This window comes from Durio zibethinus, chromosome 12, assembly GCF_047325235.1.
Source record: "Durio zibethinus cultivar Kanyao isolate XHJ-2024 chromosome 12, ASM4732523v1, whole genome shotgun sequence".
Lineage (NCBI taxonomy): Eukaryota > Viridiplantae > Streptophyta > Magnoliopsida > Malvales > Malvaceae > Durio > Durio zibethinus.
In genome coordinates this window covers 8,285,104-8,307,050 of record NC_143173.1, presented here as the reverse complement: position 1 = coordinate 8,307,050, position 21,947 = coordinate 8,285,104, and the positions used below count along the sequence as shown (strand labels likewise).

At 27.5% G+C, this 21,947-nt stretch overlaps 1 protein-coding gene across 1 annotated transcript; it reads right to left on the bottom strand.

Annotated features, from left to right (window-relative positions):
* Positions 1-1,019: 1,019 nt before the first annotated feature.
* LOC111296679 (protein MIZU-KUSSEI 1) lies at positions 1,020-2,529 on the bottom strand. Its single transcript, XM_022891099.2, has one exon. The coding sequence runs from the start codon at positions 2,265-2,267 to the stop codon at positions 1,413-1,415; it is 855 nt and encodes a 284-aa protein (XP_022746834.2). The 5' UTR covers positions 2,268-2,529; the 3' UTR covers positions 1,020-1,412.
* Positions 2,530-21,947: the final 19,418 nt, after the last annotated feature.

The following is a 21,947-nucleotide window of genomic DNA, read 5'->3' as shown; positions in this document are numbered from 1 at the left end:
CATGAAATTTAGTTTTGGGAAATATTTGGATTTAACACCTGATGCGAATGTGGTTATTAGACAAATTCCATGTGATTTTGTTTAGGAGCTACATGTCCCCAATCAAAATTAAACATGGAATAAACTTGGATTCATGGAATGAATATTATTTAGTTTTAATTATAAATGATCATATTAATAGAGAATGTTAAAATTAAAAGGTTTGAACAAGTAACTGTTTGAATAATTTGAATGTGGCACATTTAATTTTTACTTTAAAATTTTTGTTATTTGTTTACATACTTTACAGCTTTTTGTGTTGATTTTATTGAATTGAAATTTTATTAACTAATTTGTGTTAGATTTTGTAGCTGTGATGATTTAATATATATTACTTATTTTTATCACTAATTAACTTGAAATCTAATTTTGTTTGATGGTTTCTTATTTTTTAATTTAAAAAATTTAAAATTTATCGTCTTTGACTGTTTGAAATTTATTTTGTATCTACTCAAAAATTATAAGTATTTGCACTCTATTTATATAATTTTTACTTATATTTCAACTATTCTAACATCAAACTTATAGAATAATTTAAAACTTTAGCTTTAATTTGATGCAATTATCTTTATTTTGATATTTCATTTTAATAGCTAACAACTTTATTAATATAATTAAAACAAACCCATAACATTGCGTGGGTCTTCTCTCTGGTTTTAAATAATTAAAATATATTCAATTGAGATGTTCAAATAAATTTGAATAGAAACCTATTCAAATAATTTAAATAAAATTAAGTGTTCACAATTATGTAATTTACTCAATTATTTTTTGAATAATTTAAAGACTTAAATACATGCATATGCATCATTAAACAAAAACATCAAGACGATAAGAGCAGTAAAGCCTGTTAAATATCTATGGTTTTTTCTCTTAAAAATAAAAAAATTCTTCAAATTCAATCCTTTAAATAAGAGGACGTTCAGATACACAAACATATTTATAATATTAAATCAAATGCTCTAATGTAAGAAATCTCCATACTTTTAAATAAAAATCAACGAGCATTTCGATCATTTTCATGAAATGGAATATTTAGAATCGCCGTGCACGCATGCGATAATCATGTATGTCAAAGATTATATTTTTCTCTTTAAATCAAATCATAATTAATTTACACAAGGAATTCGTTCCCGGCTCCCTTCTTTTTTCACGTGGGAGGTCGAATTTTTCTAACATTAATAACCAGCCAAAAATCATGTACAGTGCACATAGTAATACAAGTTTCCATCATACAAAAAAAAAAAAAAAGACATGGTACAAGTCACTAAACAAGCAATTCGAACTAGAAAAATACCTAAAAAAAAAAACCCATGACCACGACAATAGATGATTTTTATATCACGTTTATTTCTTGATGAATCTATAATATTTCATATTCTAAGAAGAAAAATGCTGAGTTCAGGGCCTCCATTGTTATCAGGGTTTATCATGTAAAACGCTTCTGAGTCCCGACTCCCCACGACTCGTTCAAACTTAGCCCTCATATACAACAACTCACCTTCACTTCCACCATTTTTCCGTGCATCTTCCACCACCGGTATAACCCCAGCACCCACCGACACGCTTTTCAAGGTGCTCAGCACGTGCCAATCCGATTCGGTGCACGTGCGCGTTACCGCATATCCACTCTTCCTCCCGTTACAATGCATAGTCCACATAGGTTCATGGAACAGCCTCCCGGTTCGATTCGGTTGGACCGCCGATCGGCTTGGAACCTTCTCGCACTCGAGCGCAATCCGGACCAGACCCGATGACATTTCTTTGACTAAACTAGACGTTGACATGGCTAGTTCGAGGAGCAAAACCGGTTCGGACCGGGGATCATTCTGGACGGCGAAGCTGACGTGACCACGGCGGTGGCCGAAGAGGGTTCCGGTTACTTTGCGGCCAAGGGAAGGGGTTATAGAGAAGTGGGTTGGGAGGGTCAGCCATTTGCAAGTGGTGGGGATTATATTGGGAAAAGCTATTATTTTGAGAAGCGAACGAAGGAGGTTACAGAACCTGGAATTAACATTATGGAAACGTTGTATGGAAGAACGTGGAGCTGATGAGAAGCTTCTAGGAACAAGGAGTTTGTCTGAAAATTCTTCGGTTACAGGGATTGAGAGTGAAGTTGATCTAGGAAAGTTTGATGGGTTGATCTTATTTCTGGTACTTGATTTGTTGTTGTAATTGTTGTAGCTGCTGCTCCTTTGAAGGGTTGCGAGTTCTTGATGGTGTTTCATGTTGCACAACAAAAGAAAAAGGAAGATGATCAGTTAGATCGGAGAGTAGGATATTGATATCAGGAAAGTGATGAGTTTGATGGACGCAAAGGAAAGAAAAAATTAGGGGAGGCTTTGGTTTTGGTTGAGATTGATGATGACTTATGAGGGGGTGTGGGAGAGAGGGGAAATGGGAAGGAAATTGGCCGACAGAAGTGATGATGAGTGTCGAGAGGTGGCCAATGTAAAGGGAGACTATGGAGGCTTGTGGGCTGTGGCGATGATGGTTTTATTTCTTATGCAAAGCCACAGAGCCTATTTATGTTTATATCTGTACAGTGTTTTATTTTCCAATGCTTTTGCATGTTCCTACATCTGAGTATGATGATCATGATCACAACTGCTGTTTCCATCCACATCCATTGATCTCCACTGTTCATTTTAAAAATTAATAGGAAAAGATCGAAATGTTATATTTAAATTTTAAAGAGAAAAATATTTTTGGAGAATCGATTCCAAAATATCTGATAAAATGTTAAATCGAACCATCATTGTCTAAAAAAAATGATTTTGTGATAAAATCATCTTGCTCATCCAATAATAAATTCAAGCCACATGTACCATAATTAAAACATTAATACTACTACATTTTTATATCTTTTGGACCGTCTACTCTTGTTCTCCTTTAATTAATTATCTATTGATTATAATAGGAGCAAATTGAAACCAAATAACCATTTTTATTTATGCTTAAACTTAGAGTTAAACACATCTTATAACCAAGACCGATCATCGTATCAATTCAAATTCAATTTTTTTAAGTTATATATAAATCAATTATTAAATCAAATGCATTTGCTACTACTATATTTGTTATTTTAGGATTTCAAGGTGGGCGTTGGATGAAGGTTAGAACTTAGAAGTGGTTGAAATGAAACACGATGCTGACGTAAACAGAGGCAAAATACTTTTGTTGTCCCATTCTCATTGGAATTAGTCCAATGCACTCTCCATAAGCAGTTGTGAAAAGCCGTAGAACATGCATGCCTATGCAATGTTTTCAATGGACAGGGCTGCCACAACTCAAGGGTGGAAAATTTTCTAGCAGGCCAGGGCCAATTTCTTTCCGGTTTGTTCTTTCCCAATTTCCTTGTCAATTCTTGTTGATTATTGTTGGTCATGGAGGGGAATATATATATATATATATATATATGTTTTCCAAAGTTCTAAGGTTTTAATTTAAACTAGATTTTTGCCTTTGTCAAATTTTATTTTTCATATATATTTATTCCTATTTTTATAAAAAATACATTTATTATTTATGTTAAAATAATAAATATATTTTTATAGTAATTTTCATTAAAAATTACTTGTAATATGTTGTTTAAATTTATGGTAATTTAATATATAGTTAAGTCTTATGTAATTAATTTAATAGATGTATTAGAGTAATTTTCATAAAATGTCACATGTCTTTTCATGAAGCAATGGTAAGGATATTTTAATAATTTCATATATAGTTAATTTTATATCTTATTAAAATTTAATATGTAATTTAATCAAAATATTATCATAATTTTGATAAATTATAATAAAAATGACATTTTCATAATTATAGTAAACGAGACATTATAGTAATTATATCCAATTATAATAGGAAAGTATTTTTTGTAATTTTGACTAATTATGTTAGAAATGTTATTTTTGTAATTATAATAAGAAAATATTATAGTAATTTTGACTAATTATAAAAAGAGAGATATTATAATAAATTTGGACATGTGCCATCTATTTAACAATTAATTAAAAAGACATTATAGTAATTTCTTTATGATATTACTTTTAACGTATAGATTTATTTTATTATAGTAATTTAATATGTAATTAAGTTTTATATAATTTTCATAAAACAATGATAAAGTTATTTAGTCTTTTAATATGTAATTAATTTTATATTTCGATAAATTTTAGTATGTAATTTAATAGAAAATTATAATAAATTTCAAACTAAATGCCATATGTCATTTCGTGATTAAGATGGGTGGGCCATTATATTAATTTTGACCAAATATTATAAGGACTAATAATTTTGGTCAATTTTATTAGGAGAGATATTTGTAATTTTGACTAATTATGAGAGCAGGGACAATATAATAATTTTAAAGGTGATTATTTTTAATTATAGTTGGTTAATTATGGTATGAGGGACAATTTTGTAATAATGGTAAGAAATATTATAAAAAATAATTATTTAAAAAAGGAAAAAGAAAGAAAAAGTAAACAGAAAAAACAATAAAAAAAGAAAAAATAACTTGATAAATGATATACATTTGGCATCAAGTTGACAAAACAAAAAAGAATTTAAAATTTTAAAAAGATATTTAGTAAATATATAAAAATTAAAAATAAAAAAAAAGGCAAAACTTCCTCGTTAAAGGTTTTTAAACAAAAAAAAATGAAAGTGGATAAAAAAATTTTAAAATATTTATTAAACATATAAAAAATTAATAAAAAAATGTAAATTTGTTGCATACTGTCGATTTCAAATGAGTTTAATACAGAAAGAATTAAAATCTTAAAAAGTATTTATTAAAAAATAACAAAAAATAAATCTAAAAAATTAGTATAAAATGAATCTCACCTGAAATAAGTTAAATCATAAAAACTATTTATTTATTGATTAAACTTTAAAAAATTAGAAAAATAAAAAATATTTAAAAAGCAAAAAAAAAAAAAGAAACTAAAAAAAAGGAAAAATGCTTGGCATAATCTACAGGTATCGTACGATTATAAAAATATTAAAGATAAAATAGAGATAAGAAAAGAAAAGAAAAGAAGGGTGACAGCAGGGTGACGAAAATGATGATCAAGGACGGTTCCAAACCAAACACCAGGACCAATCAGATTGGTGGCCTAACAGTTTGGACGACTAGGATTGCCCGGAGATTATGCCACTAGGCAATAACTTCACCATGCATTCAAAAGATTGTCGACTTTCTTGTCCTTATATAATAATAACTAGCTTTTTTAACCCATACAATGTACGAAATTTTTTATTAAATTTTTTATAATTTTAAATTTATTTTTTAAATATTTATTTAATATATAATCATTATTTATAAATATTAAGTTACAATTAAATGATAATTTATACTTAATATATTATAAATGATTTTGTTCATCTAAAATAAGTTTAAACTTTTGTAAATTTTCAAGAATTATAAAAATCATATTTTTATTAAAAAAATTTTTCTTCAATTTGTTTGCTAAATACTAAAAATTTTAGTACGATTTTTTTCTTGTTTAATAAAAAATTAAGAATCAATATTTCAATAGTTAAAATTAATAATCGTTTTTATCATAATGTTGATTAGGTAATCTATATATATATATATATATATTTGATTGAACAACAAATCACAATTCTTAATTTTGTTTTAGTCATTTACTTTTTATTAGTTCTTATTTTTAATATACTTTATGTAATTATTATACGAATATATTAGACTAACAATTATTTTTATATATGTCAACAAAATAAAGTTATTTTCAGATAAAAAAGAAACAATAATTCTTTATGTTATGCTTAAAAAAATTTTCTGAAATATTTTTTTTTATTTTCAATTATTTTTAACATATTTGATAGTATTTTTTATGAGTTAGACATGGTAGTGATCATCATTCTTCTCATATCATCCATTGTAGATAAATATATTTAATAATAAAAAATATAGCAAAAAAAAATAGAGAATATAAATTTACGTATTAATTTGTCATTATTAAATATATACAATAATGAAAACACATATATTAATAAATAAACAGAGAATAAAAACATTGAAGAAATGAATAAAACAAAAAATTATATAATACAAAAAGTTAATTATAATCAATCTAAGTAAAATTAAAAAAAGTTATGGACTAAAGAAAAACAAATAAATTAACCAAATATATAATATAAAGATATTTGAATTAGAACATAAATAAAACATTTTATTTGTTTTCAAAGCGAAAACATATTTTTGTATAACTTTTTTATCAATATTCAAATGTCTCATATTTTCATATAAAGATGTAAGCTTTTATTACTTTAAAAACACATGCTTTCTAATCAATAATTCATTAATTTATCTAAAAGTATTAAATATAAATAATCTATTAAATAATTTTTAATTTTTGATAGATTTTGATTTGAATTTAAACAATTATCTAAAAACATTAAATTTAAATAATTTATTAAATAGACTTATTTGACATAAAATAAAATTTTATTAAGTATATATATTTTGAACTGCCATTAATTTTAAAAAGAAAAGATAAATTATGATTTAATATATTTGAATTCAAATCTTATGCAAAAATTTCAATTTTAGATAGATATTGATTTCAATTTAAATAATTATCCAAACTATTCAACTTAAATAATTTATTAAAAAAATTTATTTGATAAATAAAATAATATAAATATTATCCTATATGTCATTAAAAGAGATTATCCACCTAAACATTCACATAAGCAATTTTGATTATGTAACCTTGTATGTTCACTACAAGGGTTTAGGTTTTTGTGACGTTTCTTTTTTAACATTTAGCAACGTTTATAAATGCCACTAAAAAATTGACGACGTTTGCGAAAAACGTCATTCAAGCTATGCACGCGTTGCAAAAAATAGTGATGTTTTCGAAAAAATGCCTCAATATTATCGGTGTTTATATCTGAAATACCACCATTTTAACGGTGTTTGTATCTTTAAGACGCCGCTAAATTAGTGGTATTTTTTATGACAAAAATGCCATTGCTTTGATGCTGTTTGTAACTGAAAATGTCGTTATTTTAGAAGCATTTGTATATGAAAATGCTTTTATATTAACGAGGTTTTTTTCTTTGAGATGCCGTTAATTTAGTGGAGTTTTTATGAGAAAAATAACATTGCTTTGGTGGCATTTGTAACTAAAAAACATCGCTACTTTGAAGGTGTTTTTATCTAAAAATGTCTCTATATTAGTAGCATTTGTATCTTTGAGACGCCACTAATTTAGTGGCATTTTTATGAAAAAATGCCGTTGCTTTAATGGCGTTTGTATAAAAATGCCACTTAACTAGCGACATTTATTGGTAAGAGTGTCGCTACTTTTAGTGACCTTTTATTATACAAACACCACTAAATTATTCATTGAGCGACATTATTAAACGCACACGCTGCCATTATGTAAAAATATATTATTTTTTAATTTTTGTTAATAAATTTTATTTTCATTAAATAGCTTAAATTTAGAAACTGAAATTAATAGAAACTTAATTCACATTTAAATATGCATCTAATTAATACAAAGTTTAATAATTAGTATAATAACATTCAAATATTTTTAATACATTAACAAAATAAAAATTTAAATGTATGAAATAGATGACTGTATACATTTTGCTGGTTGCCAATTGATGAAGAAAATTTTTCACCTTGGTCACTAGCATGCTTAAGAACCTATTGAATAATACCATACAATTTTTAACACTTCATTGTAAGCTTTTTTTATATTTAAATATTTACTAAATATAATAACTGAGTTAGTGAAGCATGAAGATCATTTTTTGGAAATTGTTGTTGCATAAAATTCATAAGATGATCGAATCAATTATACAATTGCTAAAATTTTGCACACTCTTGCTCCATTCTAGCATGTTCTTCATCAATTTTGGCATGCTATTGTTTTCTTTCTGCTTCCATTTGCTGAAAACGTTGTTGTATAGTTTGTAACTCTCCTTTCAATATTAAAATGTCTCGCGAAGACTGACTTGCTGAGAATGTAAATTATTGAGAGCTATGTCCATAGTAGGTAGATGGTGTTGGACCCAATCCAAGGCCTCGGACCTGTCCATGCCTTTCTTTTTCAGCAACTTTTATGAATATATGATTTTTCATTTCTTGCATGTTAAAAGAATCATCAAATATTATTTCAATCTCAGCAGTCATTTTCTCTTTCGTTTTCTCCTGTGAATTTGTCATATACAACTATCAAGTTTAATGATTAATTGATAATTTGTTAAAAAGAGTATATATTTACTTTTTGTTAAAATAAATGATACAAATTACCATAATTTTTTGTGTTTCGACATTCATGTAAGATCTTTTTTTTTTGTTATGCAAAAAAGTTTCACATGTCCAATTATACCACCCATCTCATTCTCCTATACAAAAACATATGTTATTTGATAAGATACATATCAATTGTAACTTATTCATGCATATCAAGCGTGCCAATCAAGTATTAACATTTCGAATAATTTTAATCTCATGTATTTATATTTTGGCCCTATAACAACACAATAGTTTTAAACATACGCAAATAATAAAAGCATTTTGGCTTTCACATATACCGATCATGGAAACCAAATTCAATTATTTTGTCCTGGTTCAAGGATTAAAGCCATTCAATATGTTGAAAGCCATCCAAAAGTTTAATTTGTATATTTACCTTTTATATGCAACTAAGTTCAATCAATTGGACAAGTTCAATAGATATAAATGACAACTTTTCCTCCCATATCAACCATAGAAACCAAGTTCAATCAATTGGACAAGTTTAATATCAAGTATTGAAGCTATCCAAACTGTTAAAATACAACAATAACAACAAATTTATATTTTTACCTAAATATACGTAAGCAATAACTTTTTCATACATATCATCTGTGTCAACTAAGTTCAAATCTTTTGATAAGTTTAATATCATGTATTGAAACTATCAAAACTATTAAAATAGAACAATAACTGTTAATTTGCATATTTACCTTTTAACGACAGAAAAAATTCATTCATTGAAATAAGTTTATTATTATAGACTTACTATTTTTTTTGCTTTCTTGCAAAACTTTTTGATCTACTTATGTGGCTATATTTCTGTTACTTTCTACTACCAATCCTAATATGTTCTCTTTCCTGTCATAAAAAGCAATTACGTATATGATAGAAATACAAATATTACCAACTTAAACCATAAAATACTTTCATCATTTCATTCTACTATACAAAGTTATAAACTAGTACCTCTCATTTTTTTAAGAACCAAAATCTAACTAATTGTTCATATTGTCACCTAATCATATTATGGGGTAGATTTTTCATCATCACCTCTACAGTAGTGTTTAGATCGAAATACTTATTCTTCAAAGTATACTTATAATCTTTTCATTTTTTTTCAATGACTTAAGCACAAATGAAGTTGGTATTTCAAGTACAAATCGTGACTGTAATAATATAATAAGAAAAGTTTGAATAAGTAAACAAATGTAAAATAAAAATTTTTTATATCTAATTAATTATACTAATACCTCAATAAAGTTTAAAGCATCAACCTTAATTTCTTCTAGAACTTTATACCATGTTTCATAATGAATAGGCAATTTCATTCTATTACAAGCTAGCATGCCTAGAAATCCAGCCAACAGTTGAGCCTCTTCACCAATTGGTTGCTTATCAAAGTTTGTAGACATTACAATACTCTCGTTAAGAGGTAGTGTAAACAATTCCTTCAAAGTTGTTCTGCCTCTGGTCCTCCGTTGACCATTGTTATCAACTGCAACAAATAAAAAATAAATTTATAAATTGCAATACTTTTATCACTATACTTGAATTCTAAAATTGGAGTATATCATACCTACATTCAAATTTAAAGCATAATCAATTGATGGGGTACTATCTAAACTTGAACCTCCCATATTGCCAGATCTAATATTAGTTGAAGGGTTAAAAGTGACAAAGTTAGGTCTAACATTATGTTCATATCCCTTCAAAAGATTTAGTCCATAGCCAATATTTACGAGTGCCGTAGACGGTTCTGAACTAATATCTCTGATATGTTTTCCTTTCAACCTACTTTTCACATTGTAGCTACCCTACATCATAAAAGCAAATATACAAAAGATATTAGTTTAGAACATATATAAAGACATTGAGAAGTTAAGAAATCAAAACCTACAATATATAAAGAACATATTGATTTAATTAAATCAAAAGATAATGTATGATTTAGAATACAATAATTATATAATAGTGAATGTGACATTAATTACATACAATCATTTACTATATTATATCTTAAATACTCAAATTACAAATTATAGATGCACCATTTCATGGTTCATAAATGTCTTCAGTAACATCTTTACGGACCTATTGAGTGTAGGTACTGAAGATATTTTCATCCAAGTTTTGTTAAACAAAAGGATAACATTTAGTTTTATATTCAACATTATCTTTGGTATCTAACCTCATATCAAATAAGTTTGTAGGTGTGTTTTGAAGAATAACAAACTAACGTAATTCTTTGGGATCTTCAAAGTAAATACTTATTTGACTTGAAATGAAAAAATATAAGATTCATCAATGAGTTGTTGTCTAGTGTGAATTAATCGAAAAAAATTCACAAGTGTAAATCCATATTAATCTTTCTTAATACTCTTCGTACTATTCACATCAACCCAATCACACCGAAATAAGATAACTTTCTACTTGCCATAATAATCTAACTCAATGATATTATTAATCATGCATAATAGTCAATATTTCCCTCTAACAGGTTTATGTCCCTAGCACTAGCATAGCTAGTAGTTGATAAAGTCACAATAACTCTTGAATTTTGTGTACTTCTAAATCTCTCACAAAATTTAATGTGAAATCTAAATCCATTGATGATGAAACCTTTGTATCGTTTCATTATCCAGTTCGAACCATGTGAAAAATACTTCACCTCTTCACTAACAAGCCTTCCACTCCAAACCTATAAAAATGGAATAAATATATATATGTTATTAATGTTATTTATACCGTAAGCATTCTATGTAGATTTCTCATAATGGGAAGTATGACATTACTTACAGTTGCTTCTAACCATTCATGAAATTTTTCAACGAATAACTTATCAAGCTCTCGAGGTTTGATTATCGATAATGTGTAGGATCTTTCAAATTATTTTTATACTCACTATAAAGTATCATGATAAAGTATTAACAAAAAATAAATAAAAGACAATAAATTATGCTTAATGTAATGGATAATTTTCATGCTAAAAAACTTACATGTGATATGATTCAATTGAGTCATGATGAAAAAAAACATATTGATGTACTTGTGCTCAAGATTTATCATCTAACTCCATAAATTCAGCTTTCCCTATTGGTTGTCTAAAACTTTGAAAAAGATAATTGTAGGCAGAGTTTGTATGTTGCATACCAAAATTTCTCGTTGGTCTATTAAATCTCATTCTAACATCTTCCAAATAACAAGAACAAAAAGTCATACACTCTTCTACTAAATATCCTTCAACAATAGAACCTTTCAGATAGTGTTTGTTGCGACAATAAGATTTTAACCTCCCTAAAAACATATAGCCTAAAACATTAGTCATATGTTATTTTAAGTGGAGTGGCTTGATCATCAATAAAAATGTAATCAATCTATTAACAAATAATACCTTTCAATATGATACATTCATCGATAATAAATCAACCTACCGACTTTTGCTTCATATGAAATATGGATAACCAAATGTATAATAATAGTGAAAAAGTTTGAAGGGAAGATCTTCTCTAAATGGCATAAAGTAATCATGCTTGATCTTGAAGTTTGTCAATCTCTTCCATATTGATACATTTCTGACATAGAGATTTAAATATGTTACTTAATTCAATTACCACAAAAGTGACTTGATTTAACATTGATGAACGTAAAGCAATCAGAAGTAAGTCTTGCATCAAAATGTGATAATCATGTGACTTTAATGAAAAAAGTTTTCACTCATTTAGTTTCACATATCTCGATATATTTTACGCATAGCCATCTGAAACTTTGACATATTTTAAAACCTTACAAAACATATCTTTTTCAACTTTAGAAATCTTAAAACAAGCAGTAGGCAATCGATATTTGCCATTAGGAAGCAACTTTGGATGAAGGTGTAGGCAAATTCCCATATCAACTAGGTTAAGCCGACTCTTTAAGTTATCATTGGATCTTTTATTCACATTAAAAATTATCCCGATAAAATTTTCGTAAATATTCTTCTCTATGTGCATCAAATAAGGCTATGGCATAATAAATTATATTCCCAGTAAGGCAACTCAAAAAATATACTTTTTTTTCATAATTCAGACTCATTGGAGTCATTTGCTTCATCGTCTTCTTCATCATTTTGAACATCAAAATCACCAACTTGAGTATGAGTATCACCAACTTACGTAATACGAGGTCGAAACCTTCAAAGATGTCCCTCATTCTTTTATTTGATGGAGTTATTTTTTTATAAGTGAAATTGATATCTTTTAACTTTAACAAGGTATTAGACCCACTAATGGGTAAAGGCAATCTCCTTAACTTTTTAGTTCCATCAAAGAGATATTTTTGGAATCTAAATCGATAATTATCTAACCATCGATGATATCCCATATATCAAAACTTCCTACCATTAGGTAACCACATCGAACATGTCTGTGCAGCACAACATAAACAAGCATAATGACCTTTTGTACTCTAACCAGATAAATTCGTATAAGCAAAAAAATCATTGATAGTTCATAATAAAGCAACATGTATGTTGAAGTTTTCTTCTTTTGATACATCATAGGTCTCAACTTCTTCTCATAATTGCTTTAACTTTTCAATAAGAGGTTGTAAGTAGATGTCTATATCATTACTCGAACTTTTTTCCCCAAGAATTATCATAAATAATATAAATAATTGTTACTTCATAACAATCCATGGTGACAAATTATAAGGAATCAATACAACTGGCCAAGTCTTATAAGAAGTACTCATCATTTTAAACAGGTTGAATCCATCAAATGCTAGTCCAAACATAACATTTTGAGGATCAAATGCAAAGTTTGAAAATCTAGAATGAAATGATTTTCATGCCAAAAAATCTATAGGATACCTTAATGATCCATCATCCGTCCATTTCTCATGATGCCACCTCATTGAATTTATAGTTTTGGAAAACATGAAAAGTTGTTGAAGTTTTGGTATTAATGAAAAATAACGTAAAACTTTAACAGGCTTCTTTTTGACACATACTTCATCACCATCTTCATTCAACCTTTCATCAGGGTTTTTATCCACCCAACGAGAAATACCACACAAATGACAAGATTCTTGATTTTTTTATCCCCCTAATACAACATGCAATCATTAGGACAACTATAAATTTTCTTATATCCAAGACCTAAATCCTTGATCATCTTTTTTGATTCCTTATAAGATTCAAAGATTTTTGCAAAAAAAAATATTTTTTCATAAACTCTAATAATAAGTTAGAGAGTTTCTCATCTATCCACATAAGTATTTTAAGTGAAAAAGATGAACACAAAAAGATAACTTTGAATGTTTTGATCCCTAAAAAAGTTTTTCATTCATATCGTTAAGCAACCTATAAAACTTTGATACTTCTCCTCTAGGTTATTGGTCACGTACACCTATTTCAGGTTCACCAAATTCATGCATTTAAACATTGGACTGATTAAATCCTTCATTTTAGAAAGAAAGATTATAAAAATGTTGGTTATGAATGTTAAAAGTATCTCGCAACATGCCTTTAATGTTATTTGCTATAAAAGGATCATATTAGTGTTGGAGAGCCCTTAAAATTGAAAAAACTCTAACGGAAGACCTTGACGGTACAGACTCTCCATGAAAATACTAATTAACATATCCCGAAAGAAATCCAATACAAATTAAATGTTCAAAAATAACTTGACGCATTTGCCACTTAATATTAGCATATTTCACACATAGACATAATATCATATTATCTTCACTTGTATTCTCAAATGCAAAATTAAGAAAATTTTCCATTCCATCTTTGTACTCTTGACTTAATCTTAACTTTTGCATCTAACTCTTATCCATTTAGTACTTGTTACATTATCAGACTAAATGTATATAAATAATTTATATGAAAATGAACATGTACAATACTTAAGTTTACTATGTTTTAAACAAAAGCTAATAACAAGACCAATACTTACACAAAACAAGAACTCCTTGTTGTAAAGTAATTTATTAGCTACCAGATATTATGAATGTTAAAACTCTATTGCTAACGTAGATAGTACCCAAGAGTATTTGTAGTTAGGGTTGAAATAAGGTGAAATAAGGTGGGTTTTGGAGAAAATTGTTTACAAAAAAAAAATCACAAATTACAAAAGCTGAAGAAATAGTCAAATGAAGTAAAAGTTGACGTAAATAAGTAATGAATAGTCAAAATAAGATTATAAAAGACAATGCTTAAATACTAAAAGCTAAAGGAAAGGGAAAGTAAATTATACTTGGTTTGAAAAGAGAAATAGTATAATAATGAAGATGAAGCTTGAATTAGTGATTAGATGCGCTAAGTTTGGGAAGATTTTTATTGGACCAGATTATGAAATTCGTTTATTAAGAAAGACGCTTACAATAATTCCATCCTAAATATTTTTTGAATATATTATAGACACCTTCAACAGAGTCGTAATATACTTGTTTTGGATTATTAAAGGTATTTACGCCACAAAAAATGCCGTCACTAATTTCATCTAAATTTTTTGTGTATTTATTAAAGGTATTTTTTTACGTAATATGCCTTTAATAACTACCTCAATTTTATCTTACAATATTAGTGAAGATAATTTTCTACAAAAAATACTTTCAATAATTTTTTTTAAAAATTATTTGAGATTATTAAAGGTATCTTCTGTTGAAAATGCCTTTAATATTACACAACTTAAATTTTAAGGGGTTTTTGAAGACTTTTATTCTATAAAAATGCCTTAACTAATTCATTTTATTTTTTTAAGCAATTTATTGAAGGCGTCTTCTAGTGCAAAACATCTTCAATATTTCACTACTCAAATTCTAATATGGATAGTGAAGGCATTTATTATAGAAAAACACCATAGAAAAACTTTATTACTAAATGGCTTTATTTTATTTTAAGTACAAATGCATTGATTAATTTTCAATTAAAATTTTTGGTATTATTAATAGCATCTTCTAGTGAAAAATACCTTCAATAATCGAGAACTTAAAATTTTAACGATTAATGAATGCGTTTATTCCAGAAAACTACCTTCACTAAGTACATTTCATTATGTACATAATTATTAAAGGCGTTTTTATAACAACAGCCTTCAATAATTTTCATTTAAAAATTTTAGGATTATTAAAGGCATCTTCTACTGAAAAATGTCTTCAATGTACCACTACGGTTATAGAAGGTAATTTATTCCATAAAAAAACCTTCAACATTTTGCCTCTAAAAAATTTTAGGATTATTAAAAACGTCTTTACTGACAAAAGCCTTCAATAATTCCATTTAAATTATCTACATAGATATTAAAGGTGGTTCTTGATAATAAACGCCTTTTAAAATTTGTTGAAATTATTAAAGGCATCTTCTATTGCAAAATGCCTTCAATATACAGCTACACAAATTTTAACATGATATATGAAGGTGTATATTCAAGAAAAATGCCTTTAATAATTTTTTTAAACTTAAACTTAGTACATAATTACTGAAGGCGTTTGTTAATAACACATGCCTTTAATAATTTCCCTTTAAAAAAAATTTTAAAATTATTAAAGGCGTCTTCTATTGACAATCACCTTCAATAATTCCTTTTAAATTATCTTCATCAAAATTGAAGGCATTTCTTGATAATAAACACCTTCAATAATTTCTTTCTAAAATTTGTTAGGATTACTAAAAGTGTCTTATACTGTAAAATGCCTTCAATACACCGTCACACAAATTTTAATATAGTTATTAAAGGCATATATTAAAGAAAAATACCTTTAATAATTCTTTTTAAATTTTGTAGATAATTATTGAAAGCGTTTGCCGATAACAATTACCTTTAATAATTTCTTTTTAAAAAGTTTTAGGGTTATTAAAGACGTCCTTTATTATAAAACGCCTTCAATAATTTGTTATTAACTTTTGAAGTCCATAATTATTGAATGTATTTTCTACATAATACGCCATTAATAATTTCCTCCATCCTTATCACGGGTATATTAGTGAAGGCAATTTTTTATTTAAAATGCCTTTAATAATTTTTAAGAATTATCAAAGATATTTTTTGAGGATAAACGCCTTGAAAATTTCATTGAAAAATTATTTTTTTTATTACTAAAGGCATCCTTTTGTAAAAATCGCCTTCAATAATCTCCAAAAAAATTTTAAGAGGATTATTGAAGGTGTTGTTTCCAGAAAAATGCCTTTAATAATAATTTATATATTCATTTCCCTACCTTGAACATCGGAATCACAAACTGCTAGTACATATAACGATTAAAAACTATGTCATTTAACCAAACCAAACCCTTAAATACATTTCTATCAAACCATTGGTTTCTTTATCCCTATCGTCGTCACCGACCTTTAACGAATCAATGGTGCACACCTCTCTTTTTATCAACAAGTCTTTTTTTTTTTTAGTTTACTGTATTATTTATAATATTCGATAGAAATTGTTTTTTTGGTTTCTTAATATTTACATATGCATTTATATATTTTCATTAACTTCACCTTAAGCATAGTCGTCCAAGCACTTTTCATTACATGTATGCTGTTTCTATTTAGTACGCTTTAAATATTATGGTTTGTTGAACCTTGTTGTCTGATTTTTTTTGCTGAATGGTATTGTATGATATTAGAGAGTTGAACCATATGCCGAATGGTTTGTTGAACCTTGTTGCTGATATTGTATTATCGAATGGTATTGTATGATATTGAGAGACTAAATCATATGCTGAATGGTGTGCTGAACCTTGTTATCTAATATTATTTTGTTGAATGGTTTTGTATGATATTGGGGGGCTAAATCTTATGCTGAATGGTTTGCTGAACCTTGTTGTCTGATATTGTATTATCGAATGGTATTGTATGATATTGGGGGACTAAATCATATGCTGAATGGTGTGCTGAACCTTGTTGTCTAATATTATTTTGTTGAATGGTTTTGTATGATATTGGGGGGCTAAATCATATGCTGAATGGCATTTCTAAGTGGTTTGCTAAAGGGTGTGTCTAAATACATTGCTGATTGGTATGCTAAATGGTGTTTCTGTATGTAGTATGATATTAGTTGTATTTAATAACGTACAATATTAAATTTAGACAGTCATATTGTGTAATTCGTATAATTATGATCAACATTACAAGTATCATGGACTCTAAACAACATCATTCTCCTTTTAATGAACATGCATAAGATACAGTTGTAGGCCAAAAAAGAAAAAAAGGGGCCCAAATAAACAAATTAAAGTGAGTGACACAAAAGTTCATGTTGACTTCAATCAAAATGGGCAATTTATGTCTAAAGGAACTGCCAAAATGGCTACTCATATTGGAACCGTCATCCATCGTAGGATTTTCATTATGTACACCGATTGATGACGAGTTCCTGATGATCTAAAGAATGATATATGACAATCGATTGTGGTATGTTTATTCAACTATTTCATAAATTTTGTTAAATGATCATTTAATTGAAATTCAATATGTTCATATTAATTGTGTTAACTTATTTAAGAACGGTTTGATGTCCCAATTGATTGTAAAAAGATTGTATTGTAATTTACTAAAAAAATATTCAGAGACTTTAAAAACAGATTGACAACTTGATATATTTTACCACTGGCTGGTAAAGGTGATGTATTGGCTATTTCACCTGCGGATACACAGATGTCATAAGTGTTGAAAATTGGACAAATTTTATTCAATATCGACTTTTATAAGATTTTTCAGTACGTAAACCCATTACCAAAAAAATTGTTTATAGGTCTTTGTGCAAATAACCTTTTATCTTCATATGTGATTGACATAATTTTTTGATTTTATAAAAAATCGAAGAACAGCAACGAGACATTCGGGCTAAACAACAATATCACCATCGGGTAGTGAGAAAGAGATATGTAAATGTGAAGCATGACCTTATATGTATTCACGCACTTGTTTTATACTCATTAATAAATATTTATGAACATTCATTTCATACATTTTTATTCTTTTATTATGATAATTTAATAAGAATCAGCGAGTTCTAGCAAAGAAGTTTTCAGATGGGATGTCTGAAAATAAAAACATCTACGAAAAGATGGATCCTTTATAGATGAAGCAACCGAAAAAATGAAAAAAAAGATTATATGTATAAATACTTTTTAATATAATGTATGATTGGCATTATGATTATATGCATGAGAGTATATCGTAGCTTGTATAGATTTGTCCATCTTATTATTGTCTTTCAGGATGATTATGCTACCAAAGTCTAATCTAGTGAACTGGTAACCCAATATGGCAAAGATCCTTTGTCTTTAACATTAGGCGTTAAAGAAAGGCTTGGTCGGGTTCGTGGGATTCGTAAATTTGTCTTACCATCAAAGTTTTTTGGTAATCAACAAAATCCCTGCGAATGAGAAATGCACAATATAAAGCAATCATTGAGTAACAACAGCAATAAATTGATGACTAGGAGCAATGCCTCAATGAGCAACATGAAAACCCACTACTTTGGAGTCCATGTTAACAACAATGCATCATAACATGCTAGTACACCGGTGTGACAACATTGTCCCTATAGGAGAAGCTTCCGTTGTAAGTAAAAAAATGAACCCATCCTCCGCTACCACCCAAGAAGTATGTTGTTTATAATTTTAATATTAATTTGTTTATTATATTGATTGATTTGGTTTTAATATTTACATTTCATAAAATATTGTAGCAAAATGTTTGGACTCACAGTATGACCCTTGCTCAGGCTTTCATGGACGAGTTATTCAAATATTCGCTAGAGCATTTTTTTGAAGGAAACTTCATAACCATTGAGTTTGAGGAAATGTTATTTGATAAACCATCATTTTCTTTTATTGGTGTAGAGAAGGTTAAAGAATTTTGTGAACTGGATGAATTATCAGTTGTTGAGATCGTTGCTTATATGAGGTTAGCTTATAAATACAAATATGCACATTCAATATGTAGTAGTGTTTATTGTTATCGCGTAGCTTTTTATATAGAAAGCTCAATGGGAGATAGTTGACCAACAAATTTAGATTCATTGACCCCAACTTCATTAGTGAGTAGAGTGGGACAGTCACTTATCGTGCAAATCATGTGATCTTATGCATGAAAAGATCGACTGATTATTATTTGCTTTGTATAATGCGCAATAAGCTACATTCCAACCTTAATTACTCAATCCTTATCCAAATCTGATCTGATACGTAATCTGAGTATATCATTGTTATTATTTTACAGTCGTCATTTGGTGCTTATTGTGATTGACACCAAATCTTTAATGCCATACTTGCTTAATTCAGTTAATCCAACGATAATGCCTAACACCAATATTCAAACTTTTATAAAAAGGTATTACACTCTATTATATTAGATATCTTCTGTTTCTTCATAAGTAATTTTATTTATGTATTAAGTAATTTTTTTTCTTTTCAATTTAGGGTAATATCTACATTCGATAAGAAGATAAAGAAACCGAAATAGGTGTCATTATCAATAAATGTGAAATATATTCTTTTATGCTAAGTTTGTGTAGATAAATATTTCCTAAACCCACTCAATTTAATTTTCAGGTACCTCGTTAACCCGATAATACTGAATGTGGATATTATGTCCTTCTTTTTATGTAGGAGATAGTGTTATATGATTTTACGATCACACCATTCAAGGTTAGTATAAAATTTATAAATGCATTATATCTTCAAAAAAATAAAAAGGTACATTATGTTCTCATTTCTTAGATTTACTTCTGATTTTTTTTTAGTGAGAGAGTAAAGAAAGCTTTACAAAAGAGGAACTGGATGAAGTTCGTAAGAATGGTGTAATTATGTATTATCATTTATCAATGTTGATAAACCTTCAGGTTAGACATTGTTGGTTAAATGTAAATATATAAGAAACAAATTGTTATAATTTTTTAAACATGCCATGCTGAATAGACACTTTAAGTTTGTACATTGGGGTATTGGTTTAATATTATTGTTATACTTAATATGAATACACTATTTGTACTTAATAAATTATTGAGTACGATTATTTCAAAAAAGTATATTAATATGGCAGCGTTATCAGTTTTAATTTTGGATGTGTGGTAAATTTATTGAAATACAACAATGTTCATTATGTAAATTCTTAAATATAATTCGTAGTATCATATATATAAACCAAATATTTTCTAAGCATTAATATACAATTGACAGCAAACTTTTTCTGGGCATAAACTTACAACAGACTTGACATATACAATATCAAATATGTTTTTTTATGAGATTAATGAAGGCATTTTTAGCAAGAAAACGCCTTAAATCATCCCTAAAAGAAAATTTTGAAGGTGTTTTTAACTAAAACCACCTTTAATAATCACCCTAAAAATTTATTATGTCGAATATTAAAGGAGTTTTATGAACAAAAATGCCTTCAAGAATCCGTCACGTCTTTTTTGTATGGATTATTAAAGGTGTTTTAAAAAAACACTTTCAATAATACAAACTAAAAATTAATCGAATGGATTATGAAGAGCGTTTTCCTACGGGTAACGCCTTGAATAATCCCTAACAAAATGTTATTGAAGGTATTTCTGGATATAACCACCTTCAATAATCTGACCATTAAAATTTATCATCTAGAATATTAATGGCATTTTTTACTAAAATAGTCTTCAATAATCCCATAAAAAATTTATTGTATGGAATATTAAATGCGCTTTAGGCAAAAAATGCCTTCAAGAATCTATCGCATCTTTTTTGTATAAATTATTGATGGCGTTTTAAAAAAAGGCCTTCAATAATACTAACTAAAAACTAATCAAATGTATTATGAATGGCGTTTTCCTATGGGTAATGCCTTGAATAATCAGTAAAAAAATGTTATTGAAGGTATTTCTATATATAACCACTTTTAATAATTCGACCATTAAAATTTATCGTCTAGAATATTCATGGCATTTTTTACCAAAACCGCATTCAATAATCCCTCCAAAAATTTATTGTGTGAGATATTAAAGGCATTTTGGGCAAAAAAATACCTTCAAGAATCCGTTTCGTCTTTTTTGAAGAAATTATTAAAGGCATTTTAAAAAGATGCCTTCAATAATACCAACTAAAAATTAATCGAATGGATTAGGAAAAGAGTTTTCTTACAGGTAACACCTTGAATAATCTCTAACAAAATGTTATTGAAGGTATTTTTGGATATAACCACCTTCAATAATCCAACCATTAAAATTTATCATCTGGAATATTAAAGGCATTTTGAGCCAAAAATACCTTCAAGTATCCGTTCAAGCTTTTGTCTATGGATTATTGATGGCGTTTTTAACAAAAACCGCCTTTAATAATCACAACAAAAATTTATTGATTGGAGTATAAAATGCGAGTTCAACCAAAAATGTCTTCAAGAATCGGCTCCATATTTTTCCTATGAATTATTAACGGTGTTTCTCTGCAAAAAACACATTCAATATACTTTGCAAAATTTTTTAAAGCAATTGGTGAAGGTGTTTTTGCCAAGAAAACGCCTAGAATAATAAATTACAAATAATCTCTGCAAAAACCCTAAAAAGGCTAAAGGGAGGGATCGAACCTACAACCTTATTGTTAATATCCGTACGATCCAAACATTTTGATATGATATTTATTGAAAGTGTTTTTGAAC